This window comes from Podarcis cretensis (genome assembly GCF_951804945.1).
Source record: "Podarcis cretensis genome assembly, chromosome: 2".
Taxonomy (NCBI): domain Eukaryota; kingdom Metazoa; phylum Chordata; class Lepidosauria; order Squamata; family Lacertidae; genus Podarcis; species Podarcis cretensis.
Window position 1 is genome coordinate 86,472,056 of NC_137171.1, and position 26,673 is coordinate 86,498,728.

General features: G+C 41.7%; 1 protein-coding gene across 4 annotated transcripts in view; it reads right to left on the minus strand.

The window, feature by feature from the left end:
* Positions 1-4,840: 4,840 nt before the first annotated feature.
* The window catches only part of PODXL2 (podocalyxin like 2), a 55,443-nt gene continuing 33,610 nt past the window's right edge, over positions 4,841-26,673 (minus strand). For all 4 annotated transcript variants that reach the window (XM_079964527.1, XM_079964528.1, XM_079964529.1 and 1 more), the window contains exons 3-8: positions 23,476-24,407; positions 19,136-19,210; positions 12,828-12,984; positions 9,434-9,495; positions 7,453-7,632; positions 4,841-7,278 (exon numbers count right to left, since the gene is read on the minus strand). In XM_079964527.1, the coding sequence (XP_079820653.1) occupies positions 7,069-7,278; positions 7,453-7,632; positions 9,434-9,495; positions 12,828-12,984; positions 19,136-19,210; positions 23,476-24,407 (1,616 nt within the window). In that variant the 3' untranslated portion in view covers positions 4,841-7,068. The remainder of the gene's footprint in view (positions 7,279-7,452; positions 7,633-9,433; positions 9,496-12,827; positions 12,985-19,135; positions 19,211-23,475; positions 24,408-26,673) is intronic.

Here is a 26,673-nt window from a genome sequence, read left to right on the forward strand (position 1 = left end):
CCCGCCCACCTCGCCTGGGTCAGCCTAGAAGACCGGGCGGCTGCGGAAGGCCGGCGTCGTGCCTGTGCAGCTTTAATTCCCCCCGCCGCCTGGCAAAGCCCCGGACGGGCGAGCAGCAGCTGCCGCTTCTCCCGGCGCCGCGCGCGCTTCTTCTCCTCCTCCTGCGCCCTGTTTGCGCGAGAGCCCGCCTCGGTTCGTTCTGTGATTCGCCCGCAGTTCGGGCTCGTCCAGCGCCTGCAAATCTGTGGCCCGGAAGCCTCGGTCGGAGCGAGGGGGGCGAGCGAGGCTGAAGCGGACAAGGACTTTGCTCGCGGAAGGGAGCTGCCTGGTTACTTCTGGCGCCGTGTTCTTCGCGTGGAGGCCTCTCCCCAGAGGAACGGAAAGAAAATGAAAAAAAAAATGTCAGGAGACCAGGAGGAATAAAACCCCCAGTGTCTCTCGTTGCAGGTCCGCAAGCAAGTAGGAGAAGCAGAAAAGGGAGGCAGACATCCATGCACTTTCCTACTCCAGTTTCTATTGTATGGAAGGAAGACTGTTCGGTGCAATTCTCTTCGTCTCCAAAATAAGTGATGTTATCGAGCTAGAAAAGATGCGGAAAAGGGAGACGGAAGTGTTCAAGGACCTGGTGCAGTTCCTTTATGGAGACAGCGATTTAGGTTTTTGGGTTTTTTACCCCATTATCTTTTTCTCTGTCTTTCCAATGCACCCCCCCCCCCTTTTTGTTGAATCCGTGTGCACACAACCCAGAGCTATCTTGTAGTTTCTTGAGAAATACTGCCGCTTGATGTGTTTCCCCTCAAACCAGCTTTAATTCGAAAGGCAATCTTGAAACCTCATGCACTTCGCAGTTAAACCGAGGTGTGTACATTTGGGACGCCCATTGCTTACCCGCAGATGACGGCTTCACAAATAAGGAGTTGTGGAGGCGACGGCTTTGTTGCATTTTAAGCTGCTAATTGCCTGAGACTTTTTAATTTGGTAAAAAACTAGGGTAAGCGGAGGCGTGATAGAGGTGTGTACCATTATTCATAGTAAATAGAGAGATGTTTTGCTCCCTCATAATTTTAGTACCTGAGCCGTCCACTGAAGCTAAGTGGTTCAAGCTCCAGGATAGACAAAAGTACTACTTCATACAGTGTATCGTTAAACTCTGGAACTCACTTCCACAAGAAGTTGGGGTGGACACCAATTTGTATTTAAAGAAGGGGTTAGACAAAGTCATGGAGAGTGCTAATCAAATAGCTACTAGTCATTGGGGTGTATGGTATCCCCAGGATCAATACCAGCTACTGGGATTCAAGAAGTGTGAAGAAGTGTGCATGCACACGAAAGCTTATACCCAGAACAAACTTAGTTTGTCTCTAAAGTGCTACTGGACAATTTTTTATTTTGACTGCATCAGAACAACACAGCTACCTACCTGAATCTGGGATTCAAGAGTCTCATGCCCTACACTTGAGTTTCCCATAGGCCCATCCAGGAGGCATTTACTAGCCTTTGTGGTTGTGCAAATAGCACTCGTATATGCTCATAGCTATACGTATGCTCATAAGTGTTACCGACTTGTGCCTTTAAAATACCTGTTCAGTACAGAGCCAAAAGCAGGTGAGCTTTGGTGGATCAGTTTGCATGGGGTGCTTCAGGCAAGCAAGGACTGGTGGTCTTTCAGTGGTAAGAGTCCTCTGAATTCTATAGAAAATTCCTTTTTTCAAGGCATCTATCTCCAGTTTAGTTAATAAAATAGGTGATGCCACAGTCAAGCTCCCAGTATAAAATAGGAAGATAAAACACTTGTTGTTCTTGGCAAACACTGTTTTTATATTAGCAGTAGAACTCAGTCCTCATATTGAACAGGTTTTTTGTTTGAGTCAAAGTGAGTTCTTTGGTTCAAAGTACACCACGCTTGTCTTTTCTGCATGGCAAAACATGACAGGGCAACATAAGATAACCCAGCTTGAGTCACCTTTCTTGCACATGCAGTTGAAGATAGTGTGAGTCATAGAAATTATTTGTTTGGTATACTTAGCATTACAAATGCTAAAACGATAAATTAACAAAAATTCTACTGTCTTCATTAAACAGATCCATTGATGGAGTGATTTTGATAGTCTAGGGTTTCAATCCTCCATTTTTGAAATGTTAACTTATTCTTACAAGTGTCTGTTCCTGAATATTCAAACCTGGGGGTGGTGTGGGGGTGCCCCACATGCAGTAAAGCCACTTTTGAAAAATGAACTTTTCCGTCTTCACACGTTCCACTTCTCAAAGAATCGCAACACTGAACTTGATTTAAAAGCTAAGCCTACCTTATAATTTAAAGCTGACTCTACTGTACGGAACTATATATTGATTTTTTTAAACATTTATCTAAAATTGGGATTTAGCCTAGATTTCTGGTTTACCATGTCCCCTCTAAACTTCACTGCTTGGGCAGAGATGAAAACTAGCTTAAGTCTCTTATAGAGACTTAACACCCCTAAGATTTAGCCCTAGCACATTGAGCTCTTGATTGATTGATTAAATGGGTGGCATTAGTCTGTTTGACTGCTTAATAATTTGTTACCTTGATGCTATCACTGGGACCAAAATGTTTCATTAGATGGGACTCCCTTGCTAGGTTGTTCCACATTCATAGCCCTGGTTAGCTTCTTCCAGCTGCTAATGCAGCCAATTAGATCAGGTCTTTGTTTGAAGAAACACAACTAATCAAATCCCAGATTCAAACTGCTGCACTATGAAGCTGATAGAACAGTTGAGGAAGTTACTTTCTCTCAACCTAATCTACCTCTCACCACTAAAATATCACTCCATATTTTTGGGAGGAATGACAGGATATAAATTGATAAATAAATGTAATGTTCCCTCGGTTAATTCCAAAACCTGTGTTCAGTATGCCTTACCAAATTTCAACCCTCACCATAACATATGCATCGTGCATATTGCATACACATACAACATAGCAATCTTTTTTTTCAAGCTGAGGCTTAAGTCAGTAAAGCATGCTGGGGAAATGAACACAGAAGATTCTGTATTTTGACCAGAAACTTTATTTCAAAAAGTGCTACTGGTGACTAAGGAACATTTGCTAGCAAGTGAAATGACAGATGATAAAACCATCACATTTTGGAGTATGTAAAATTTCCATCAAGAAAACCCTACTTTTATGTATATTAAGGAAACTTTCCAAATGAAGGTCAACTTTCTCAGTCTCCTTAGAAAAATAAGACTCAGGGATAAGAGGAAGCAATCGTGCAGCGTTTCCCAAATGTTTAAAATTTAACAGTACAATTTATGCTGTGCATGTTTTTTCAGAAATATGTTTCAGTAAGTTCAATTAATTTTATGTGGGTGTAGGGTTGCAGTCCGTCTTTCTAATGGGGTCATCTCAATCAGAGTAATTTGATTTATAATTCTTCCCCAACCATTCTTCTCAGCTCTCTGCTGCAATCTATCCATCCCACTCTTATCCAGCTGATTCTCAATCCCTCATTTGGGAATCACTGCAGTGATTTGGAGATCCACACTATCCCATTCATATCCTTAATGTAATATAGCAGTGTAGGAGCCAGGATAGTAAGGCTAATAGTAGTATCGGAGGCTTTATCTTCACAAGCATGTAACAAAAGAACTAGGACAGCAGATTCCTCAGCCTTTATTAGTTTTTTTAGTTGGGAGGAGGGAGTTGTGTTTGGTTTTAGAGAGTGGAAAAGTATGCTTTATTGTCATCAGAGATTCATGAGAAATCAGTGTCCGAGGCAAGTCCTGCTGAGAGACATCTGTGTAGCAATCTGTACTCTTGTCCACTGCTGGAACAATCAGCAGAGAGGCTTCTGCACCAGATGTTAAGTTAGGTAGCCCATAGATTATTTTCTGAGTCAGTGGTTCTCAAAGCGCAAGGCTGTCACCACAAGACCATGCTGAGTTGCCAAGAATTCTCATATCCTCCCTGCATTTCCTTACATATTGACCTAGAATGTCATAACCATGCATCAAGTAAGGGCAGTAGTCCATGAAGCTGAGTGAAGCATCTCTCTTTGTGACTATTTGGCTATATGTAGATGTAATAGAAATCCTTTGTAAACCATTATATCAAACCAACACTGGAAGCTGATTTGCAAACCACAGTTTGTACCAATTGTAATTTGCCCTTATGTCTGAATTCACAAACCACTGACAAATCACTTAGGGACATTGCTCTATGGAGCACTATGGTGAAAGAAGCAAATTTGTGAAGTTTAGAAGTTTAGAAGCTGAGTGCAGAGTTGTACATTTGGAAGCTGAAACCATAGTGTGGGTTCTTAATTATTCTTAGCATATATAATCGTGTGGTGTAGTATCTGGACTAAGACTATACAGTCCCTTCATTTATTTTAATGTCTCTCGCTTGTACCCTACATCCAGGGGAATGGTAATTTCTCATCTCTGTAGGAACACACATCTCCTTGTCTGAAAGCGGTTTACCATCTACAGTACTAGATGATCCAGTCCTCAAAATGGTAGACTTACAAAGAATTATTTTATGATAGCATGACATTGCATTAAATCAGAAGGTGACTCAAAAAGTTTTGTGAGGTCATTCTAACTGTTTAAAGAGTTTTACCGTCATTCAAAAGCTTGCATACTTCTCACATCAACAAAAGAAGCTGGTCCAGTAAAACATCTCTCTAGTAATAATTAAGGATTGCTCCCTTTCCTCTATTTTTTCATACAACGAGTAGTGAAGCCAACAGGATTATAGCTCTATGCTAATTTTTAAATCCATGTGATTAAAGACTCAAGGTCTATCATCACTATTCCCACAAGCTTAATTCTAGATGTCATTGGAAAGTGCTCTGCTGGCTTCCTTTTGTCTACTTTGGAGTAGAGTTGGCCTGCAGTTTCATTTCTAACCGTTCCATCTTAAATGCTAACCAGTTAACAGTAGGTATTGAAATCATGGTATTTTGTGTGTTTGAAGGTGGCGCAAGAACAAAACCATTTTTCCTTGAATGCATTTTTCTCAGCCACCACCAGAGGCCAGTGTGGCTCCATGTATATAACAAAGATGAGTACAAACCTAACTCATTGTAGAGAGGAAATAGTGTATGTGTGTGTTAAATCTTAAACAAGTAAAAAACTACAGCAAAAAAGATAATGACTAACTGCTCTCATAAACCCTAAGATAGGACAAAATGGAAGAAGCCTCTAATGATGGAAGAAGCCTCTAATGAAGGGGAAAAGAAAGCATGGAGTAAAATAAATAAATAGGGGAAGATGTAAAAGATCTCTAAAATCCTGAATGAGCTCTGTGCAGCAATATGACTGCATAGAATCCAAACCATGGAAAAGAATCAACTTTTAGAGAGAAAATGCAGTCCTGATATTCACATAAATTGAATATTTTAGTTGGAACTAATACTGTTGCCTAACATCTGAACAATTTTTTAAAAAGAATCCTAGCAATACTGTACATAAGATTTATGCAGTATTTATATCTGAAATTAAACTGTGCAGACAAGATTGCTTTATGTCTTTGGGAGATCAGATTTCAGTGCTCAGAGAGAGCTACGGATTGGATGCTAACAGATTTCCATTACAAGTTCATCGGCAATCTCCATTAAATATACATGAATCTTTGTGTGTGATGGTTCTGTTAAAGAGCAAGTATTATTAATGGCAACTCGGTTGAGCCAGACAGGCAATCATAACAAGTTTTTGTGTCAGTCATTTTCCTTTTGAAGTGAGACAAGCCATGAGATGTGTGTAACGGAGTAACATTCTGGAGAAAAGGAAGCAAAAATATGTTGAGACCAGCCATCAGCACTGAAGATGGGAGGTTCTGCATATGCAAGTGCTTCTCAAAGAAGCCTGGGGCATTCTAGTTTGCCCAAGGCATGCTAACAAAGCATTCATATGGCAGCCCTTGAGCCTAGTTTTGATCCCAGAGGTATTACTGTACTAAGGTACTAACCTCATTTGTTTAAACTGACCTATTCCTGACATATAACTGGGTAGATGAAATCAAAATTTACTCCACTGGTACAGAAGAGGACACTTAAGTTTTCCATCTGTTTCATTCAAGGTCAATCAAATAAGACTTGCGCAGCAATCCGCGTAGCTGTTATAGTAAGTGCATTAACTAAAGTGAAGGAGACTTCCCAGCTGGCTTCCCTGCCCACTGCCGCCCCAAAATTCTGATCTCTAATTGCCAGTCCAGGAAACTTGTGAAGGTGATAGCAGGAATTCATTCTGTATTAGAAAAATACTTTTCTGGATTCAGATCAACCAAGCTAGATCAGTTCAGGGCATGGTCAAATTCTGTAGTTTCCACTAGGTTTGGATCCACAAAAGGTGCTGTTACTTCGAAATGTCATAGTAAGGGAAGGGGCAATGCAATATCCTGCTAGCACCTAAAATTAGGGCTCTGTCAGGTACCTGAGCAGAACAGAGTTGTTCTGCCTAAATAGCAACCATACAGAGTTTTTAAAACTACCAGCTCACACAATACATCTGTCAGCCCAGCACTTAACAGTTATGAACCACTTTGCAGCTTGAGTAGAAAATCCTGCTGGTCATTCACTAGAAGTAAACGTTTCTCATGCTGGGCAACAAGGTGAGTGGTGAATTGCAAGACTGTCTTAATGCATCATATCCCAAGCCTAGACAAGAAATATGCTGTCTTTCCTTGCTGCCACTGTACCTTTTGAGACAGGTTGTGAACCCACTTTTTCCTGTGCGAAACTGGCCTACTGCCTCTGTGACGAATCCTTCTGTAAACACCACTCTGGGGCAATGCTAAGCCTTGATACCATTTATTTTTCAAACCTGGCCATCCTCCACTCCTACCAAAGAACTAGAGCAAGTGCATTTAAAAGTGATTAAACATTGGCGCTACTGACAGCAACACACAAACACGCCCCACCCCCCACCCACTCGTGGCCTTTCCGACTCCAGGACTGTGATGGTGCCTCAGGACCGTGATGGGCAGATCCATTCCAAACCTGAAAAAAATAAGTTCCTGAGGAGCCACCCTCACCAAATGGCCCTTAAGTCAAACAAGAGTGCAATCAGAAACACCCGACTCCTCTTTTAAAGGTGTGTATCTTCCTCAAACACATCTCCCTCTTCGCCTGCCCGCTTGTTAATGAGGACATCCCAGCTCTCAGGTCCATTAACAGCTCCCCCACCATTCACACTTGGCTTCTTTTCTTGCATTTCTGATTGGCTGTCGCTGGCTACATCTAAGGTTGGATTGTCATGGCAGCCGTTCTCGACAAACCGTAGCTCCTCCCCATGTGACTGAAAAAGAAATGGGACAAACAAGATGCGAGAGAAAACATTTATTTATTTATTCATTCATTCAAAAGCCTGACATTTAGGAAGGAAAGTAGGCAAATCAGGAAGCACTTCCTACAATCATTCTCCATCCTTCGAAGAATAAGAGTTCAAGCCAGATGCCACACTGGGACTCACCATGTTCTTCATTTTGGGCAAGCGCCTCTGCCAGCAGTTGTAAATCAGTCCTGTTATAATGATGATGACACAGATTGATCCAATAATGACCAGCACCACAAAAAGCTTTCCATAGTCACTATGGGTCTGGCTGGGACGTGACTGGCAACTTGAAGTAGTTGTGTAGTTCTGAATTCCAATCTAAAACCAAAAATAGTTGCATTTGCAATCTGTTCTCAGGACTTTGTTGCATAAATTGCCTTCTTCAGAGGCAACTTGTTCTAGAAATCTTTAGACTAATGTTTTAAGTGAATCACTGCAGTAAGATGTGATATTTTATCCCCAAAGATGACTAAGTCAAAATGGATTGTAAATACTGCATACCACAATAAACTCAAATCTTTGGTTACTGAAAATAAGACTCTTGGCCTGAGCTCTAGCACAGCGTAGCCCTGGATGGGGACAATGAATTGAGGGCATATGTGTTTGGAGATGGAGGCAGTGTGTTGTAGGAGGAAATTCTGCTAGATTGTGGGGTATTCAGGAGTCGGTAACAGAAGATGGGGTGCATATTATGTTGGCAAAGAAGGAAGAGGCAGTTCTTCTTTTGATTTCTAAAAACAGGTTCTGAGGCTCAGGTCTGTGAGACAGATCTTCCACTGGGGGCTCCTTTTAGCCTCTACCCTCCAATTTTGCTCCCAAAGAAGAGCCTTTCTAATGAGCCATCAGAATTGGCTGCTGTGGAATCAAGCAATAAGGCTTCTTGCTGAAGGGTTTTGGTTCAAATAACTGATCAAAGGGGCGCCATTCTTTTTTTGATTCTGCTGCTTATGCATTCCTACAGTGTAGGCAGGCACATGTGGATCTCACCTGTAGTGAGTTCTGTGAACTCTGTAGGTAATTTCTAGCCCACAGATATCATTCCACTAGTCTCTGCCTTATACAGTGCAGAAGTAGTATGTCACATTTTCTGAACAATCAGAGCACAATACTGGGGGAAATGAATTCCTCCAGGCAGCAAGTCCATTGTTACTGTGATTACTGGGTGGAAAGTTGCAGACATCAACTGATAGTGTTTGTGATTAAATTTGTTGCAAGTGGGAGCAAACCTCTTCTCAATGTCTAAAGCATTTTATGAGTCATTTCTTTTAGGGATATTTTTGTTTGTTCTTCCTTCAGTTCTTTTAAAGCTATGTTTATCTACTAACAAGATATTATTTTTTTTTGTAAAGATGCAAACAGCAACACAGCTATCCAAATACAGCGAGGTTATTTCACACAAAATATATAGGATATCACTTTGATATCACTAAGAAGTCACTTGGGAGAATATTACACATTGGCTGATGTGATCATGCAGAAAGGCCCTCAGCCAATTTCTAAGTTCTTGTGACCTTGATTAAAGTTCTATAGAGCTTCACATTGTCCATGTAACATGGCACATTGGGTACAAAGCATGCCCAAGGACAATGTAAGGTCATATTTTCATTTGAACAGAGAATGAGATAAGCTTCCTAGACGACAAAGGCATTTCAGAGATCAAATGTGAAAGTTGAGCTGCTGCGAATAAGAAAACTATGAATCCCCGTGCACAGTGAATAGAAAAGATTTATAGGTTCACTATACCTTCAAAAGAACCCACAGGCAACACCTTCAGAAAGCTCCAAGTGATTTTTGGTGTGACAGATGCAGAAAATCATTTCTGCATTTCTCTATGCTCTTCAGCAAGGACAAGCAGGATCTCAAAAGACTATAATGGTAACTTTTTAAAAAGTACACAGTGTAAACTTACAATCCACAGAATCAGTCATAGCTAACAGAAATTGGCATTTGATGACTCAGCAGTTACCAGACAGGAAAGAAGGGATTTCTGCACTGAATGCTGAGCTATCGCTATGCCTATTCCGGGCTCTGAGCCCAGCTAGGCTAGAGCATGGGGCTAATTTTCAAGGTGGGCAATTTAACTGCATTGTCTGCTGTGTACGACTGAACAAGGTCTTACCTCAGCTAAGCTCCTCCGCATGTCACCTAGTGCCAGGAGAACATCATTTGTTGGGACAACTCCTAGAGGATGAAACACATGGGGTGGGGATAGAAACATTAGTTCAATGTGCTCTTCTTTAACACACTTGCATTTCTGGAGAAGAAGAATACCTGTATTAAAGAATAATTTCCTGAGTATATAATAATACAGGATACACCTTTCAGAGCACTAGATCAATTTCAGAACTCAAGAGTATCAGCTACAATGTGTGTAAGCAGAGACTGATGAAGGAAAGGAATAAAGGAATCCAGAAAGCAGGAAATATAAAATGCCTCCCTCCGCAAATCAGTGCTTCCACTTCAAATCTGATCTGCTGAATCCACTCTTTCCCCACTGATTATTCCACTGCCAAATCTGACAGTACCTCAACCATAGCTTATGATTCTCAGAAATGTGGGAGGGTATCCCAGTGAAAATGATGGATGGCTTATCAGCTTTGCTTTCTTCCCAGACTGGCAATAACTGTAGTAGTGACCACACAGTGAAATGTCTAGAAAACCATTTGTCAGCTCTTACATGGCTTTCTTGTCAAACATGGTTATTTTCCCAGTCAGTTGGGTATAAGCCAAGGAGAATGTGGACAAGAAGAAGTGTGTTGAACTTCATCTCTTTTTCTGCCTCTTTTATACCAACTGATTGTCAATTTGTGGAGGAGATTACTTTAGTTCACAATATTGCTAAGGTCTATAATTTGACACATAGTCCCAGTTCAGGGAGCTGCCAAAATCACCAGTGATTACTACAGTGGCAAGCCCTTTTGATTACAGAGAAATGTCCTTGCCGAACGATTAATTTACATTCCATTGAAAATTCAATACCAACTGTATATGATTGGAAAAACAAATGGCTTCGTATCAATTGTGCAGAAAGTCATCATTTAATGAAGTAGTTTATTTAACAATGACTGTGATGTACTTTTACGATCCTTTTTACCATTGGTAAATGTCTAGACTCAATCTTAGTGATTTGTATTAAAAAATGAAAAGTAAAATACCACATGATGTACAATTGTTTAAAAGTTGCTTCCCCCTTTTGTTTGTTTAAATAAAAAAAAATTAAAATAAGAAAGAAAGAAAAACAACAAATCTTCTTAGGCAAACAGATGAGACTATTCCAAGCTGCCCTGAGATAATTACCGTATTTTTTGCCCTATAGGACACACCGTCCCATAAGGCGCACCTAGTTTTTTTGGGGGGAAATAAAGGGAAAAAAATTATTTCCCCCCCAGGCTTCCCGAGCTTCCCCCGACCCCAGCCCCCAGAACAGGCAACTCTCCACAAGTTGTGGGAGCCCGACGTGGGCTCCCACGGCTTGCGGAGAGCTGCGTGAAGCCTGAAGAGCGAGAGGGGTCGGTGCGCACCGACCTCTCTCGCTCTCCAGGCTTCAGCCAAAGCCTGCATTCACCCCATAGGATGCACACACATTTCCCCTTCATTTTTGGAGGGGAAAAAGTGCGTCCTATAGGGTGAAAAATACGGTATTTTAGAATTCTAGAGATACTGCAACAGTTTTCTATCAAAGTTTTTTGCCACTTTTAGCAGCATAAGGAAAGCCATGCATGTTTCCAGGAAGAAGATTGCCCAGTTATAGACAAAAATTAATGGGGATCTAAACAAGGCTAGTGTGTTTCAATATTACTACTACATATTGTTATATATCATACACAGATCACCTGCTGCATTTTCCTTTTTATGTTTTTATTTTCATGTAGATGTTATGTCTTTAGTATTTGTTGTATGCCGTCTCAAAACGGATGAAATGTTCTAATGAATAAAACAAAATAAACACCCTATGTCCTAGAGCATCCTAGGCTTATGGCAGCAAAGGAAGCACATTACTGTGTGTTGTTTCCATAGAGACCAAAGTGGACTGAGAAGCCCCAGGCCAAGAGGCATCGAGACACTATGCAAGGATTCTCAGATTGAGTAGCAGCACTGGTGGCTGCTTGGTCTCTCTCTGTACAAATCTCAAGAAAGGTAGCCACAGAGTGACTGAAATATTCTAAGTTGAGTAGCCTTGGAAGTAATCAACTTGGTGGGGGTAGCAAGGCAGAGAAGCTCTTCCTCTGCTCACTTAAATGGTTTCACAGAGACTCACCACTGTGACAGTTCCACTGAACCAAGACATTGCATTTGGTGTGGCAGTAATGGTGCCAGTTTTATTGAAATGTTGGCCATTGCAAATTTGAAATAATAAAGCATTAAGAATTATACATACATGCACACAGATACAGTGGTACCTCGGGTTACATACGCTTTAGGTTACATACGCTTCAGGTTACAGACTCCGCTAACCCAGAAATAGTGCTTCAGGTTAAGAACTTTGCTTCAGGATGAGAACAGAAATTGTGTTCCGGCGGTGCGGGAGGCCCCATTAGCTAAAGTGGTGCTTCAGGTTAAGAACAGTTTCAGGTTAAGTACGGACCTCCGAAACGAATTAAGTACTTAACCCGAGGTACCAATGTAGTTGCAGCTGTGTTTCAGTGGGAAAACACTGACATCATGTTCCACTGTTTTGCTCTACTAAAATGTTATGGGGGAGATTATAGAGAAAAAGTGACATGGGACACTGCTTGTGGTGCCACTCATATATTAACCATAACATGTTCCAAACTTGCATACCCAATTGTCACTGCTTTGAGAGCTAGCTATCTTCTCCTTGCTTGGATGCCTACTAGACGTGAGCCTATCAATATGTCTTTGCAACTGGTTTTTCTTAAAATAAGAAACTTTTGGCAACCATAGCACCATATAACTAAGGGAAGGGTGTTAGCTATCACATTCTAGAATCTGTTTTTGGCTAGCCACCCATAAACTGTTAGTTGTGAGAGTAGGTCATAGAATTGTAGAGCTGGAGGGAGCATGAGGGTCATCTAGTCCAACTTCCTGCAATGCAGGAATCTTTGCCCAACATGGGGCTCAAACCAACGACCTTCAGTCTCATGCTCTACCGACTGAGCCAAGGTGATTGCTTTAAGAATTTTAAAACTGTTTTTAAAAGGTTGTTTTTAACTGTTTTTATAATTTTTATTGTAATATTTTAGTACTGACAAATTTGCTCCTCTGGGCTCCTTTGGAGGAAAGGTGGTATAAAAACTGAATAAATAATCATTATCAGCATAATAATTTTCTCTCTAAAGAAGTGGTAGCTATTTTAAATGCATCGAGTAGAGTTCAGAAACTTAGATGGAAAGACAAAAGTGTTATCTGTGAAAAGAACTTCACAGGTCGCCCTAGGGAAGGAAATAAGAAGCAAACATGGAGGAAGATTGAGAAATAGCACACAAAGATTGGAGCCATCAAAAGTACAGTGAGACATTATTCAGCTCTTTTGCCCTTCCATAACAACTTACCATGTTCTCCAGCCAAGGTCATTAGCAGATGTTTGTCATTCTCATTGGGTTTGCTTAAGGAGATCAACCATTGGCCCTGCAATCCATTTTCATACCTGGAGAAAGCATCATCCACCAGTGCCAGCAACTGAAGGCCCCTCTCCACACGGAAGTCCTCCTGCAAAAAAGAACATTTGTCAGTCTCTTAAACAGAAGCCGATGCATCCCATTGAATGCAGAAACTCCTCCCACCCTACCAAACCTGTCAGCAGGGGAAAAAAGCCTGTGGGCTTGGGTGCAGGCTTTCAGGAAATTAGACCTAGGTCAGTCTCAAGGCCAAGCCTATGGAGGATATCGGATAACAGCAATGACACTTTGCAGACCAAACCACTCCTTTACTACAATTCCCGTTTTCTTCCTGCAAACACCTACTGTTCAAATATTTTCCTCTTGTGCTCCCTAATAATGCCCTCGCGTGGTATGTCCATCTTGGTTGCTGCCATTTTCAAAATGCAGATTTACTTGCAACCCAGTTTCATAGTCCTAATTTCACCAAAAATTCATTTAATTCATTTCATACTATCTGGTTGCATAATCTTGGCTTCCTGTATGAAGAGAATTTATCTCGTGAACCACCTTGAAGTTACATTTCAGGTGGCAATATTCCATTGTGATATAAAACCCATTTCTGTAATTGGAAAATTTAAACTCTTACTTACTTACTTAAAGGTAAAGGTAAAGGTACCCCTGCCCGTACGGGCCAGTCTTGACAGACTCTGGGGTTGTGCGCCCATCTCACTTAAGAGGCCAGGGGCCAGCGCTGTCCGGAGACACTTCAGGGTCACGTGGCCAGCGTGACATCGCTGCTCTGGCCAGAGCCAGAGCCAGAGCCGCACACGGAAACGCCGTTTACCTTCCCGCTGTTAAGCGGTCCCTATTTATCTACTTGCACCCGGAGGTGCTTTCGAACTGCTAGGATGGCAGGCGCTGGGACCGAGCAGCGGGAGCGCACCCCGCCGCAGGGATTCGAACCGCCGACCTTTCGATCGGCAAGCCCTAGGCGCTGAGGCTTTAACCCACAGCGCCACCTGCGTCCCGTACTTACTTACTTACTTACTTACTTACTTACTTACTTATAATTTTAGTTTTCCAGTTGCAAAAATGGGTTTTATATCAAAATGGAACATTGTCACCTGAAATGTTGGGGAGAAGGAAAATCAAATAGAAAACCAACAACTTTCCTCTTTTTCTTTTTTCTTTTTTTAAAAACCACACAAAATCTTAAAAACTCAGCTCCCACTATAAGGAAAGAAATAGCATCACAGTAAATGTATAAGAATCCAGAGGTGCCTGATGCTTTGAGGTAAACAAGCAGGGGTCAGAAATCACTTGGATCCCATGTACATCTCCCACCGAGCTCCTTGGAGGAACGGAAAGATACAAAGAATAATAAAAGTGTTTATAAAAGTCCAGGGGCCTCATCATTCAGCTCAGATTGTAGGTCAAATAGGAATGGTCCTTTTCTACTGACATGATGCACATCGCTTGGCAGCACCTCTCCCACTTCTCCCTTTCTATTCTTGTTCAGTTGCTGTGCCAACCTAAAGGCCACCCAGATTATTAATACGAGCTAGTAGTGCTGGTTGCTATGGCAACCTCAAGCGCTCAGGGCAGGCATAGGCCTAATTGGGAAAGACAAGAAGGAGTCAGGCCTGAGTCACAAAGACCCATCAGCACCGCACCTCACAAGGCGAAGGTTATGGTCGCCAGCTGAGGAAAACTTATCTTGCCACGGCCAGGCAAATAACCTGTCAAAAGGGGAATGGAGAGAGGACATAGGTGTTGAGGCCCCTCAGGGGCAACAAGCTTGGGGCCACACAACTACAACCATAGCATAAATGCTCTCCAAGCAGCCACCCAACAGACCAGAGTTCAGATTAACCATGCAAAGTTCTTTAGCATGAGTCAAGAAAATTTGCATTCAGGAAAATAGTCTTTCCATTCACATGAGTTGCACAAAAAGAAACGAGGGGAAAGAACCAGTGCTTTTATACATGTTGAATAATAATGATTAATAATAATAATAATAATAATAATAATAATAATAATAATAATTTACATTTTTATGCAACCCTTCACCCAAAGATCACAGGGTGAAACACAAAAATATATAACACAGCAATAAACAAAAACAGTAACCCCACAGAAAAAGTTTAAAAGGCCTTGAGTTGTTTAATTAGCCAAAGACTTGGGAGAAGAGGAATATATCAGACAGCATGAGGATGGTGCTAAGAGCAGTTATATTCAGACAGCATAATGTACTTAGAAAGTAACTGAACAATTGTTCGATTGGATTTGGTGATCTTTAAAATGAAATTTCTATTGCCACTGGCTCCATATGACATGTACTGAAAAGATACAAATCCTCCATCTTTTAGACACCATCTTGATTTGAAGTTCATTCTGTTTTAGCCAGCAAGCCATGACTCCTTTCAGGTTATTCCATGTCTTTCCACTTCACCCCCTGGTTTTCCTTTTCCCCCTTCCCTCCAGCAGTCAAACAAATTCTCTTTAGCATATTCAGTTCTCCTTGGGCAGTTTTGGGAAGGGGGGCCAACTTCTACTTTTTCTCCACTTTTGCAAACCTTGGGCTTCTCCAAAACCTGCTGCTACCTCTCTCCTGTGTGTATATATGCACTCTATGAACTGAGTTTTCTATTAGGATTGAGATAAGGTAACTGAGAAATAAGATATTTCATTTCTATCAAGCAGCTCAAAATCGGCGGCAGCCACAACCTTGGCAGAAAAGGCAGTTTAAACAGGACCCGCACCAATCTATTCAAGTTATTCTTCACAACCATGAGAACAAGAACTTCCCTACTTTAAAAAAAAACCTGAATATAGTCAGAGTTCTGTATATATGACTCAATTCTGTGGCAGGCTGCTAAATATGACATGCAGATTTCTAAGGCCCTTAAACACAGTAATAGTAGATTGCCAGGGAAAATAAAGCATGTTCACAATAAAATTGAAATAAATTTCTGCTCTAGAGTGGGTTAGATAAGGGGTGTTCTATTTTTAAAATTATGAAATACAGTTTTGACCTTCTCATTTTCACAATTTTTTAAAGGACTTCCTCACCGCTACTATAAAAAGAGAAAGGTTTCTCATAAACAGCTCCATCACACATTCTTATGAATGGAGATCTTTAACAGGAAAGGGACTTTAGATCATCAATTAACTGCAGCTTTATGAGATTGATGGAAGAGTAATGGATTAGAGGAATGTGTCTGGTTAACAGACACTAGATAGTAAACAAGATAACAGGGAAGCAAAAGAGGCACTTAAAGAAGATTTAGTGGCAGCAGGCTGGAACTCTGAACTACTCACACTGCGAATTGTTTGCTTTTATTTCTAGCATCATTGATGACAGAAGCAACAATAAAGGAATACCTTAACCCTTTGGCGCAGAAGTGTGAATGTGTAAAAAAGAACATTATCTGATTTTTCTGCAACTACCAGAGAAAAATAAGCCAGGTTTCTTTCTATAACTATTAGAACAAAATTAGCTAAGTCTTAATAAGTTTAATGAGCCAGTTATTAGAACCAGCCAAGTAAATGCACATTTTCTCTCTGTCTCTCACTACAGATACCTGGTATCCTTCCATCATGTGAATTTAAAATTATCAGAATGCTTGCAGAAGTTTTCTATTTGTTCTGAAACAACAGCTGATCACTATTTATTTTCTCTAACTAAAACTTTGCAAAAACAGAGCTCTAAGTTAACATCTCCTTTGTGTTTCAATAGTTTAAATTTATATAAACTTCAAATACTAGGTATCTACATAACCAGCCCCAAATAGGAGAAACAACTTTAAAATAATAGAAAAGAATAATAACCATATTTTTTCTCCTTCTGGATGGTTCAGGAAAAAAATGTCTGCTTGGTATTATTATTATTATTATTATTATTATTATTATGTTCTTAGTGTTATTGTTGTTCATCATCATAGTGTTATTTTAGTAATGTAATTCCAGTGGCTTCTGCCTACGTGTAAGCCCAAACACATAAATTGCTGGTTTTCATACAGGAGGTGATCCACCATTATTAATAAAAACTTCACTAGCTGAATAAGCTTGTAGCCCACCTAGCTAACTGCCCACCAATCTAGCAGTTCTGTCAAGTCTTTTAAGATTGTCATCCAAAGCCTTCTTCCAGGTGCTGTCACCATCTGAGGTGTGGAAGCTGGTGACTCCTCACCATTAGAATACCCTTCCCAAGGCTTGTCTGTCACCTATGTGACACCTTTTGGGCGCAAACGTATTTGTTTTCCAAGGCTTTTAAGAATCATTAAAACCTGAAATTTTAAATGGTTTTATCTTAATTGAATTCTTAACTGATATGTCCTTTGCTGTTTTTATTTTGTATGTTTTCATATTATGAATATTGCATTTTTTTTGTATTTGTGAGCTACTGTGGTAATGAAGGTGCAGAATAAAAGACCATAAAAGTAAATAAATAAGCAATCAGCCAGCAGTCGAGTTCATTCACTCACCAGTTACGTTTACCCACCGCCACTTACGTCAGTTTGTTGCCTTCTGGTCCACCTATGCCAAGGCACTCAGATAATCCAACATGTCTAGGTACAGATGGAGACTGGATCAAGGGCCATATATTATTGGTTCATCTGGCTTAGGGTGGCCAGTGTGGTGCCTTCTTTTTAATACTGGACCACGACTCCTCTCATTGGCCATGCTGATGAGGGTTGGAATCCAACAACCTAAGGAAGGCACCTCATTGGCTACCCCCAAAGCACCGGCACTTCTTTTTTTGCTGACCATGGCAGCCATTTTGTGCTGGCACCCACAACACTTTTATCAGTATAGAAGTACAATCACCTCATTTTTAAATAACTTAAAAAAGCCCTGATCCAGATCCTTGGGAACTACAGTATAATAATGGTTAAGTCCAACCGTCCAGCCAGGACTGGTCAAATGTTTTCATGTGTATGTGTGTGAAAACACATGAAGATGAATTATGTCTTGTTTGTGTTTGCATTAAAACAAGAATATGCTTTTGTATGTTGCATGCCATTGTGTACAGGAAATACAAGATAGGTTGCTTGGATTCACAGATGGGCTTATTCCTCTTCTTAATATTCTGCTGTTGTATAAGAAGACTAAAGGCGAAGACAGAAATTCATTCTATGGGCACATAGAGACAAGACAGAAGAAACTGAAGTTGCTGTGCCCTGAAGTATACTGACAGCACTGATGAAAGACAGACTTTCTCCCCTCCTGGTCAAAGCATAAGGTAAACCAGTTCTGTGGGTTTTGCAGCAGAGTTCATTTACACAGCATTTATTGGCTAACAGCTGTAGCCCTTCCTCCTGGGAGCTATTTAACAATGTTCTCAAATGGATTGTGTTTTTTAAAAAAGTGCCAGATGAACAGATAATTGTGTGAATTTTCAAGAAGCACCTTTTTAAAAAAGAAAGAAAAGCACAATGTAGGTTTTTAACTGCTCCAGGAAGGGGGTCAGAAGGGACTACAACTGTAAGCCAATCAGCACTGCCTGCTGCCAGATCTGCAACTAATTGTACATATATTGTGAAGATGGGAATAATCTGCAGCAACTGTTATTTGCAGGTACATAAGCACCTTAAAGTTTGGAGTCCTGTGGTTTGGAGATGGTATATCAACTATTCTACGCATTATGTTTACTGGAATAAATGTTTGCTTTGCTTGACAAAAACAGAATCTTACTGCATATTAGCCTAAATTAGTTATCTGGTCATGCCTATCAAATATCTCCTATGGCAGCATCAGGGTATTATTTTATACTCCTAGATGTGACATCATTGTAATTACCTAGAAAGACAAGTTGCAGAGTTGCTTCTTACAGAACTTCAAAAAGACATGAGTGCTCCCTCTCAAGTCTCAGTTATGTGTCACATATGAGATGTGAGAAAGCTAAGATCCACGTCTCTGTTTCAGAGACCTAATCAACACCAAAATTTCAAAAAGCCTGATCCATGTATTCCCAGAGGGGTGTATTTGCCACTTCCTCAAGGCTGGATCCCATGCTACTCCAATAAGATACAGATGACTATGGCTGCAATCCTATGCACATTTATTTGGTAACAAAACCCTACTAAGTTAATGGGACTTCCTTCCATGTAAAAATTCATGTGAAGTTGCTAGTATCAGTAACTTATTATTCTAGTACTTGTTCACAGTGCACTGAATGCTGGCCATCTGGATTTAGCTTTAAAGAAAAGAGGACAGAAATGTAGTAAATAATGTTAATAAAAAAGCAAGCCACTCACGCAGTCAATGTTGTCTGACATGTTCAAGATTATGTAATTTTTGCCTGCCAGGTTGCTCCAGTCCTTGCAGGTCACCTGAAAAACACACACAGAGAACTCCATGAATTTAGCAGGAAATTATTTGGGAAGTAGTATAAACCTGTGAACATATGAAACTGCCTTGTGCTTCTAGACCACTTCTCCAACTGGCAGCATAATTCCAAAGTCTCATGCTGAAACCATGAGGCATCTAAGGCTGTGTAACCACTAACCCATTTATAGCACAAAAATGTAGCTTTCCTCAATCCAGAATATTTCATGCTCATTCTCACAATGCTGCTTTCAATCTAGATTGATACTTGTTTGAAAATTTTCCATGCCTTTTCCTCCCAGCACATGTCCCAGATGAATGAAGAAGTTATTGGGACCTTAGTAAATGGCCACTCAAAACATCATTGGGCAGGTGTCGATACACACACACACACACACACACACACACACACTCCTTGCTTACATCTATTTTCAAATGGACACACTCTGCAGGGTAATGCTGAATCATTCTGCAATGAATTTTTGTTTTCAGAATGAAACCAGTTTCTCAAGAAGTGCTGCAGGGCGGGGGGGGGGAGGTCAATAGATGTAGATTCGGTGTGGACTATGTGGGGAAAAACAAGTGCTTATTCTCCATTGTTTCTAGAATAAAATGTTGTGTGTACACAGCTTAAGAGTGAAGATAATTGTATGTTTGAACGGGCAGGTGTGGCTCCAGTGGGCTGCAAAATAAGCTGAACTCCCCTTGCCTTCATTTCTGAAGACACTAGTACAGATTATGGATCAAATCTTGGTTGTCCCTTCCTTTTTGCCCTTCCCACACATGCTTCAGTCAAGCTTACCCACTTCTTTCAAGTACCGGCATGTTTATCTGATCAAATGTTTTTTGAGATATTTAAAATGCTTTGGGAAGGAGGTGGGAGGGCTCTAGGACCCTGCCAGAAACTCATGCCGCCTTTCCAAAGCCTGGCACCTTGTTTATCTGGCTTGGGGCTGGGGGTGGGGAAGAGTGTTGTAGCCAAATTTTGGCATCACTCCCCACGACAAAGCAGTGAGCAGCCCACAGGTTTCATGTCAAAGTTCTCTTGTGGCCACTTGGTATGAAAAGTTGGACCGCCCTAATCTAGTAGAAGAGACTACTAGTTTGAAATATACAGTGGTACCTCAGGTTACATATGCTTCAGGTTACATATGCTTCAGGTTACAGACTCCGCTAACCCAGAAATAGTGCTTCAGGTTAAGAACTTTGCTTCAGGATGAGAACAGAAATCGTGCTACGGTGGCGCGGCGGCAGCAGGAGGCCCCATTAGCTAAAGCGGTGCTTCAGGTTAAGAACAGTTTCAGGTTAAGTATGGACCTCTGGAACGAATTAAGTACTTAACCTGAGGTACCACTGTAATGGTATTAGCTGACTATTTAAGTACTCTCTTCAGGATCTCAAAGAATGAGCTAGGTTGCAAGAGCTATAACTAAGTGATGGTGCTGTCCAGGAGGGGTTAGGCATTTCTTCTGCTCCCCTCACCTGGCTGGTATGAGGGTTTGGCTGATACTGGATGCTGGAGACAAACACACGTCTGCTCTGTGTTGGATCTGTGACCTGGGAGATTGTCTGAAAACTTAATGGAGAAGCACGATCTGTTGGGGTGTTAATACTGTGAGACCCTTCATCCTATGCTCAGATTGTATATATGTATAAATAAAGACATATATCCTAAAGACACCACAGCCTCCACTGATCTTCATTCTAAGGAAACCAAATATTAGGTCAAGTGCAGGCACCTCTGGAATCTATCACCAGTCAGAGATTGGGGTTGCATGCAATAATATATTTGACAAGCATTTGCTGGCATATAGGAAAGTAATAATAATAATAATAATAATTTATTATTTATACCCCGCCCATCTGGCTGAGTTTCCCCAGCCACTCTGGGCGGCTCCCAATCAGTGTTAAAAACAATACAGCATTACATATTAAAAACTTCCCTGAGTAAAGTAATCTTGTTTCCCAAAATCTTGGCCTAAATTCTATGTAAAGAAGTGAGTTAAGGTCTATTCTTTCCCACGTTCAGCAGCATGCATTAAAAAGAAATGTCTAAAGGACCACCTTCTCCACACAAGCCTGCCTGAATGTTACAATCATCATCAGAGACCTTCTTCAGGTCCCCCTGCCTTGTAATGTTAGGGTTGTGATGACCAGGAAGAGGGCCTTCTCAGTCAAAATACATCTTTCTTTTAATTCCCTTCCTATGGAAATTCCCTGTGGCCAAACCACATGTCCTACCAAACTGAGTGTGAGTGAAAATTATTTTATTTGTCCAGCTTTCCAGAATGTTAACCAGCATCTTTTAACACTGTGGGGAATTTTTTTTTTATTGATGTTGCTGGTTTTTAGCTGTATTGTAGGAAATGCTTTTAAATTTTCTGCTGTTTTTATCCTATGGTTGCAATTATTGCTTCTATGGCTATGAGCACCTAGGATTTTTTTTAAAAATGAAGGGCAGCTCACAAATATTTAAAATAAATGCTTGTTTGTTAACAGGGAAAATGACACAATTTTTCATGGTCTCCATATAAAAAGAATAAGAGACAAAAGCAGAAAGCTTCCTCTGCTCCTCTCTTGTCAGGAACATACACTTTAACTGAAAGACTGGAACTACCCCTTTGGGAAGGAGTATCACTTATTTCTGTAGCGCAACCTATCCTTGGTTGGCTCTACCGAACACAATATGATGAGGCAGTTTGTGCTAATTGCCAGGGTGGCATTCCACCACCACCCCCTTTTCTTTTTTGACAGAGACAAATCTACTCTGCTATTTTCCAGATGGAACTAAATGCTAGGATGCCTTGCCTGATCACAGGAGTGGCCCATTTGAATGAATGCATTCTCACTATGGGGTCCTCAAAGACCCATCATAGAGCACTAATTGCTCTTATGCACAACTATGCACTTGAAGGCCACATTGCTCCAGTGGGGAAAACTTCTACACAATACACCACAAGTGACTCATATTCATGGCATCTTTTTATTGTCTACCTTTTAGTACCAACTGACTTTCTCATTTTGCAGATTAGAATATTAGTTTCTGTATAAAAATAATAATACTGCGTGTTCACCAGAATTAATTCCCCTGAAACTAACTTCAAGGTGGAAATACAGCTGTTTGTCAGCATTATTTTTCTAACCTTTAACTATGGAATAAAATACGTTGACAATAACCACATAGAATTTGTTTCGATGTTTTAAAATGTATTAAAACGCAGCAAATCAAGGTTGATTTCCCACAGCTCAATGGAAGTGAAAAACATTCCCTCTTGTTTAAATGAGGAGCCTTTTATACACGAGTACCATTTACTAGATATTGGATGAAACAGGAGTGTATGCTTTATAGAAGAAATCTGAAAAAGATCCAGTTGGAAGGAATCAATGAGGAAGAGGGGATGTCTCCTACAATTCAGGAACTGAAAATTCTTGGACTATAAAACCTGGACTCAAGAACTGTTACTCCTAAACCTCAGCATCTCAGCACAGCTATGCTTCTACAGCATTTCAGGTTCATGCCTTTTATGTTGCTGCTTAAAAAATTTAAGGCCATTTCACACTCGTACTAGCATGAAGGAAATTTAAGTACCGTATTTTTCGCCCTATAGGACGCACTTTTTCCCCTCCAAAAATGAAGGGGAAATCTGTGTGCGTCCTATGGGGCGAATACAGGCTTTGGCTGAAGCTTGGAGAGCGAGAGGGGTCAGTGCGCACCGACCCCTCTCGCACTCCAGGCTTTAGGAAGCTATGAGCAAGCCTGGGGAGCCCGCGGGAGTTTCCGCAGGACTCCCTACGCTGCAGATAGCAGCCTGCCGCCCGGCGCGCAGGGCGCCCTAAAGCAGAGCGCCCCTCGCGCCGGGCAGACATCCGCAGCCTGGGGAGCCCTGCAGGAGTTCCCGCAGGGCTCCCTACGCTGCGGATAGCAGCCTGCCGCCCCGCGTGAGGGGTGCCCTGAAGCAGAGCGCCCCTCGCGCCAGGCAGACATCGGTTAGCCCCACAAGCTCAGGGGACAGCGGGGAGGTAGAGCGCTGCCATACCGCTGTTCCCCGACCCGGTTTGATTTCCCTGACCTGGTTTTGGGGGGGAAATAAAGGGAAAAATTTTTTCCTTTATTTCCCCCCAAAAAAACTAGGTGCATCCTATGGGACAGAGCGTCCTATGGGACGAAAAATACGGTAATTGTATGCAAGTTGTTTGCCCTTGCCTTTGAAACACTGGATTATAACTGAAATATTCAACATGCACACAGACACACACAAAGAAATGTTACCTGTGTCAAACTCCAAGGCACTCCTGTGGACAGCACAGCCGTGTGGACATCTTCAGTTTGCAGTGCAAAGCTCCGTTCTGCTGCAGTAGTTGCTGCGACTGGCAGCTTTGTTCTATTCTGATTCTGATTCGGAGTGGAAGTGGAAGTAGGAGCTGGGTTATCAGTCCAGTCCCAAAAACCCACTGACGAGCTGGGGTTTGATGGGCTGCTAGAAGACCTAGAAAATGTCTCAGCAACAAGAGTGCTGTCCCCATGCGATCCTGCTCTTAGAAAATCATCTCCCGTCTTCTCCGCTGTAGCCATTTCTGGGGCCACTGTCCCTTCTATGGAATCTCTTTGTCCCATTTCAGCTCCTGCTATGGGTTTTTGCCTCTCCCCTCTTGTGGTTTCCACTTCTTTTACATCGGCTCCCACTGTACCTATTGTTGCTATGGGTTCTCTGAGTTCCCCCCCTCCTCGTACTGTACCTTCTGAAGAAACCTCGACAGGGACCTCTGAGACAAGCTGAGGTCCTTTCGGAGTGGCTGACAAAATGGAGGACAGAGGTAAGAGGCTGGGTCCCATACTGCTCCCTAGATCAAAGCCTGAGGAAACATGTTCAGGAGCAGATTCTTCCTCTTGCTTGTCTGCAGCTGTTTCAGTCATTGGACCCATTCTGCTGGTTGTTGTGGAGAAAAGAATTGAGAACAATGAGTCCTGGCTAGGTGCTTCAGGAAAAGCTTCTGGTGTTTGGCTACTCTGAGGAGGTCCCCTTGACTGGTTTATAGGAAGTAATCCTTCCTCCTCCTCAAGGACACTGGTGGAAGGAGCTTCAGAGTCAGGTTCAAGGGAATCAGGTGGCTGACGGAGAGTGGATGTTTCCCAAGGATTTTTAGCTTGTGTCCCATTTCGTTTAGGCAGGGCCTTCTGGGAAGCTAGTGGAAAACTGTAATCTAAAAAGAGGAGAAGAGGTTTCATGAACAAACAATCCAGGAAGACTGGGAAATAGGAAACACACTCCTGAAATCTTCTTCTACCTTAGATGACACTGCACAGATGTCTAGTTAGCAACCAATTATTCTAGTTGATCTACCATCCTTATTTACCTGAAATCTTCCTTCTGTCTCAAAAGACTTCACCAATTTTCTCTCTCAGCTCCTTCAAGCTGAACTTCCCCAGGCAGCTTTATCCTCTCACTTTACTTCAAATTGCTCATCAAAACCAATTTTCCCAGCAAAGCTACACAATGCTTAAAATCTTACATTCCCATGTAGATGGTACATGCAAATTTCATTCACCTGCATTAGAAACATTCATTCTTTTCCCCTTGACATTTTTCTTCTTTGTTCAAAACACTCTCCAGAGTATGAAAAAAAACTCCATTCATGAAGCACAATGTACATTGGTCATAAACCCTTAAAAATGATTCATTGCCAATCATTTATGCTCAGCAGGCTAAGTATCTAAATACAGACATTGATTATTTTGTTTTATTTATTTATTACTCACCTTCACCCTACAGTGAAATAAATATTCCATAGTCAGTTTAATTGCTCACTGGGCATAAGTTTTATTGAATATGGTAATAATCCAGGTGGTATAGCTTAGGTCAAGTATCCAGTTTTTGGACAGCCCAAATGCTGGATGATGCATCCCTCCCCAGCCCAGAGGCTGGGGGAATCAGAAGAGAGTTATATAGGCATCAGGGACCCACCCTGGCACAGGCCCCTGCCCACAACCTGTGTGCATAATGATAACCCTCACTCAGTCCCATGAGCTTGAGCTGAGTCTTTGGAGCAACCTCACCTAAGATCCCCTATGACGTTCCTCCATTTGACTACAGATCCTGCCCAGTTCACCTCCCTTTCCAACAAATAAAGTTGTGGCAAAAGCTTATATTCAACTTACATAGCTCTATGATGAGGGTGAAAACCTCAATACATGACCACCAAGTTTTGCAAAGAGTAAAATTCCTGTCAACCAGTCGGCAAAAGAAGAAGCTTTTCACCCCAGCATCCATCCCAAGCCTTGTCACCCATGACTAGCTCCAGCCAGGCAACTCTTTGCAGTGCCCACATTGGCTCCTTCCCCCAATTGCACACATAGAAGAAACAAGTCCACTGTGAAAGGGTGATGAGTAAGGGGGGTGGGTTGCATTTAATCAGCGTACCTAATCCCTGATGCACAGCCAATGTTGATATACTATAAATTCACACAGAAGATAGAGAGAATCTCAGATGGCACCACATACTCATGGCGAAGGAACTCTACACCATGGCGAATCCCACAGCATCTCTCTCTCTCTCTCTCTCTCTCTCTCACTCACACACACACACACACACACACACTCCCCTCAGCACTACTTTCCGCATTCCAGTTTTATGGAATTTTAGGAGGGTGGGATTTCTCCCCCAATCCAGCACATAGCCCAAGTGAATAAGAAAAAAGAAGAAGTGATGCAACCAAACAGCTGCTCAAAGGGCAGCAGGGGGCTTGATTTAGTTTCCCCAACAACAGCTGATCAGCACTATCACTAAGTATCTGACCTGGGCTTAAGTGCACATGTTGCTGGACTGCTGCCATGATGTCCAATTCATATCCCATAAGGCAAAGTCTAGAATTCTGGGGAGTTGTTGTGTGGCAGTGAATACAACCTCCCTGGATAAAAAGACATGCACTCTGTAACAACATCATAATTAATACAAATGCTGCTGACTTGTGTTTATTGTGAATGCAGCTTTAGATACCTTAGAAGAGAATGGTTTCTATTCTGTTGGCTCCTATTTGTGGTCATTTGATCTCTCTAGACTATGTTAATATGCTGTATCTCTGCTGTTCTATTTGCAAACTCTAAACCAGCTTTAGTATCATATTTTGCCTTAAAAGCAGCTCCATTTGCACCAGAATCAAAATGTGTCAAGTAAACACAACCTACCTTTGGGGTGTTTCAACATCTCATTTAGTGCAAGCTACTGTCTTCACTTCAGTGCTGTTCACATGCCATACTTCCTTTCCCCCCTCAACGAGCTACACAGCCCACAGGCCCAGCATATTAGTTTAGTTCTCTGAACTGGCGGGCACACACACAAGCCTGCCCCTGCCAGTCTTCATTCAGATGGCCTACTAACTTCAGATGAAAATCTTAATCCAAACGGTGCTAGCCAGAGCACAGATGCGATCCATGAAGTAACTATCCTAAGTCTGAGCCACAGATCATGA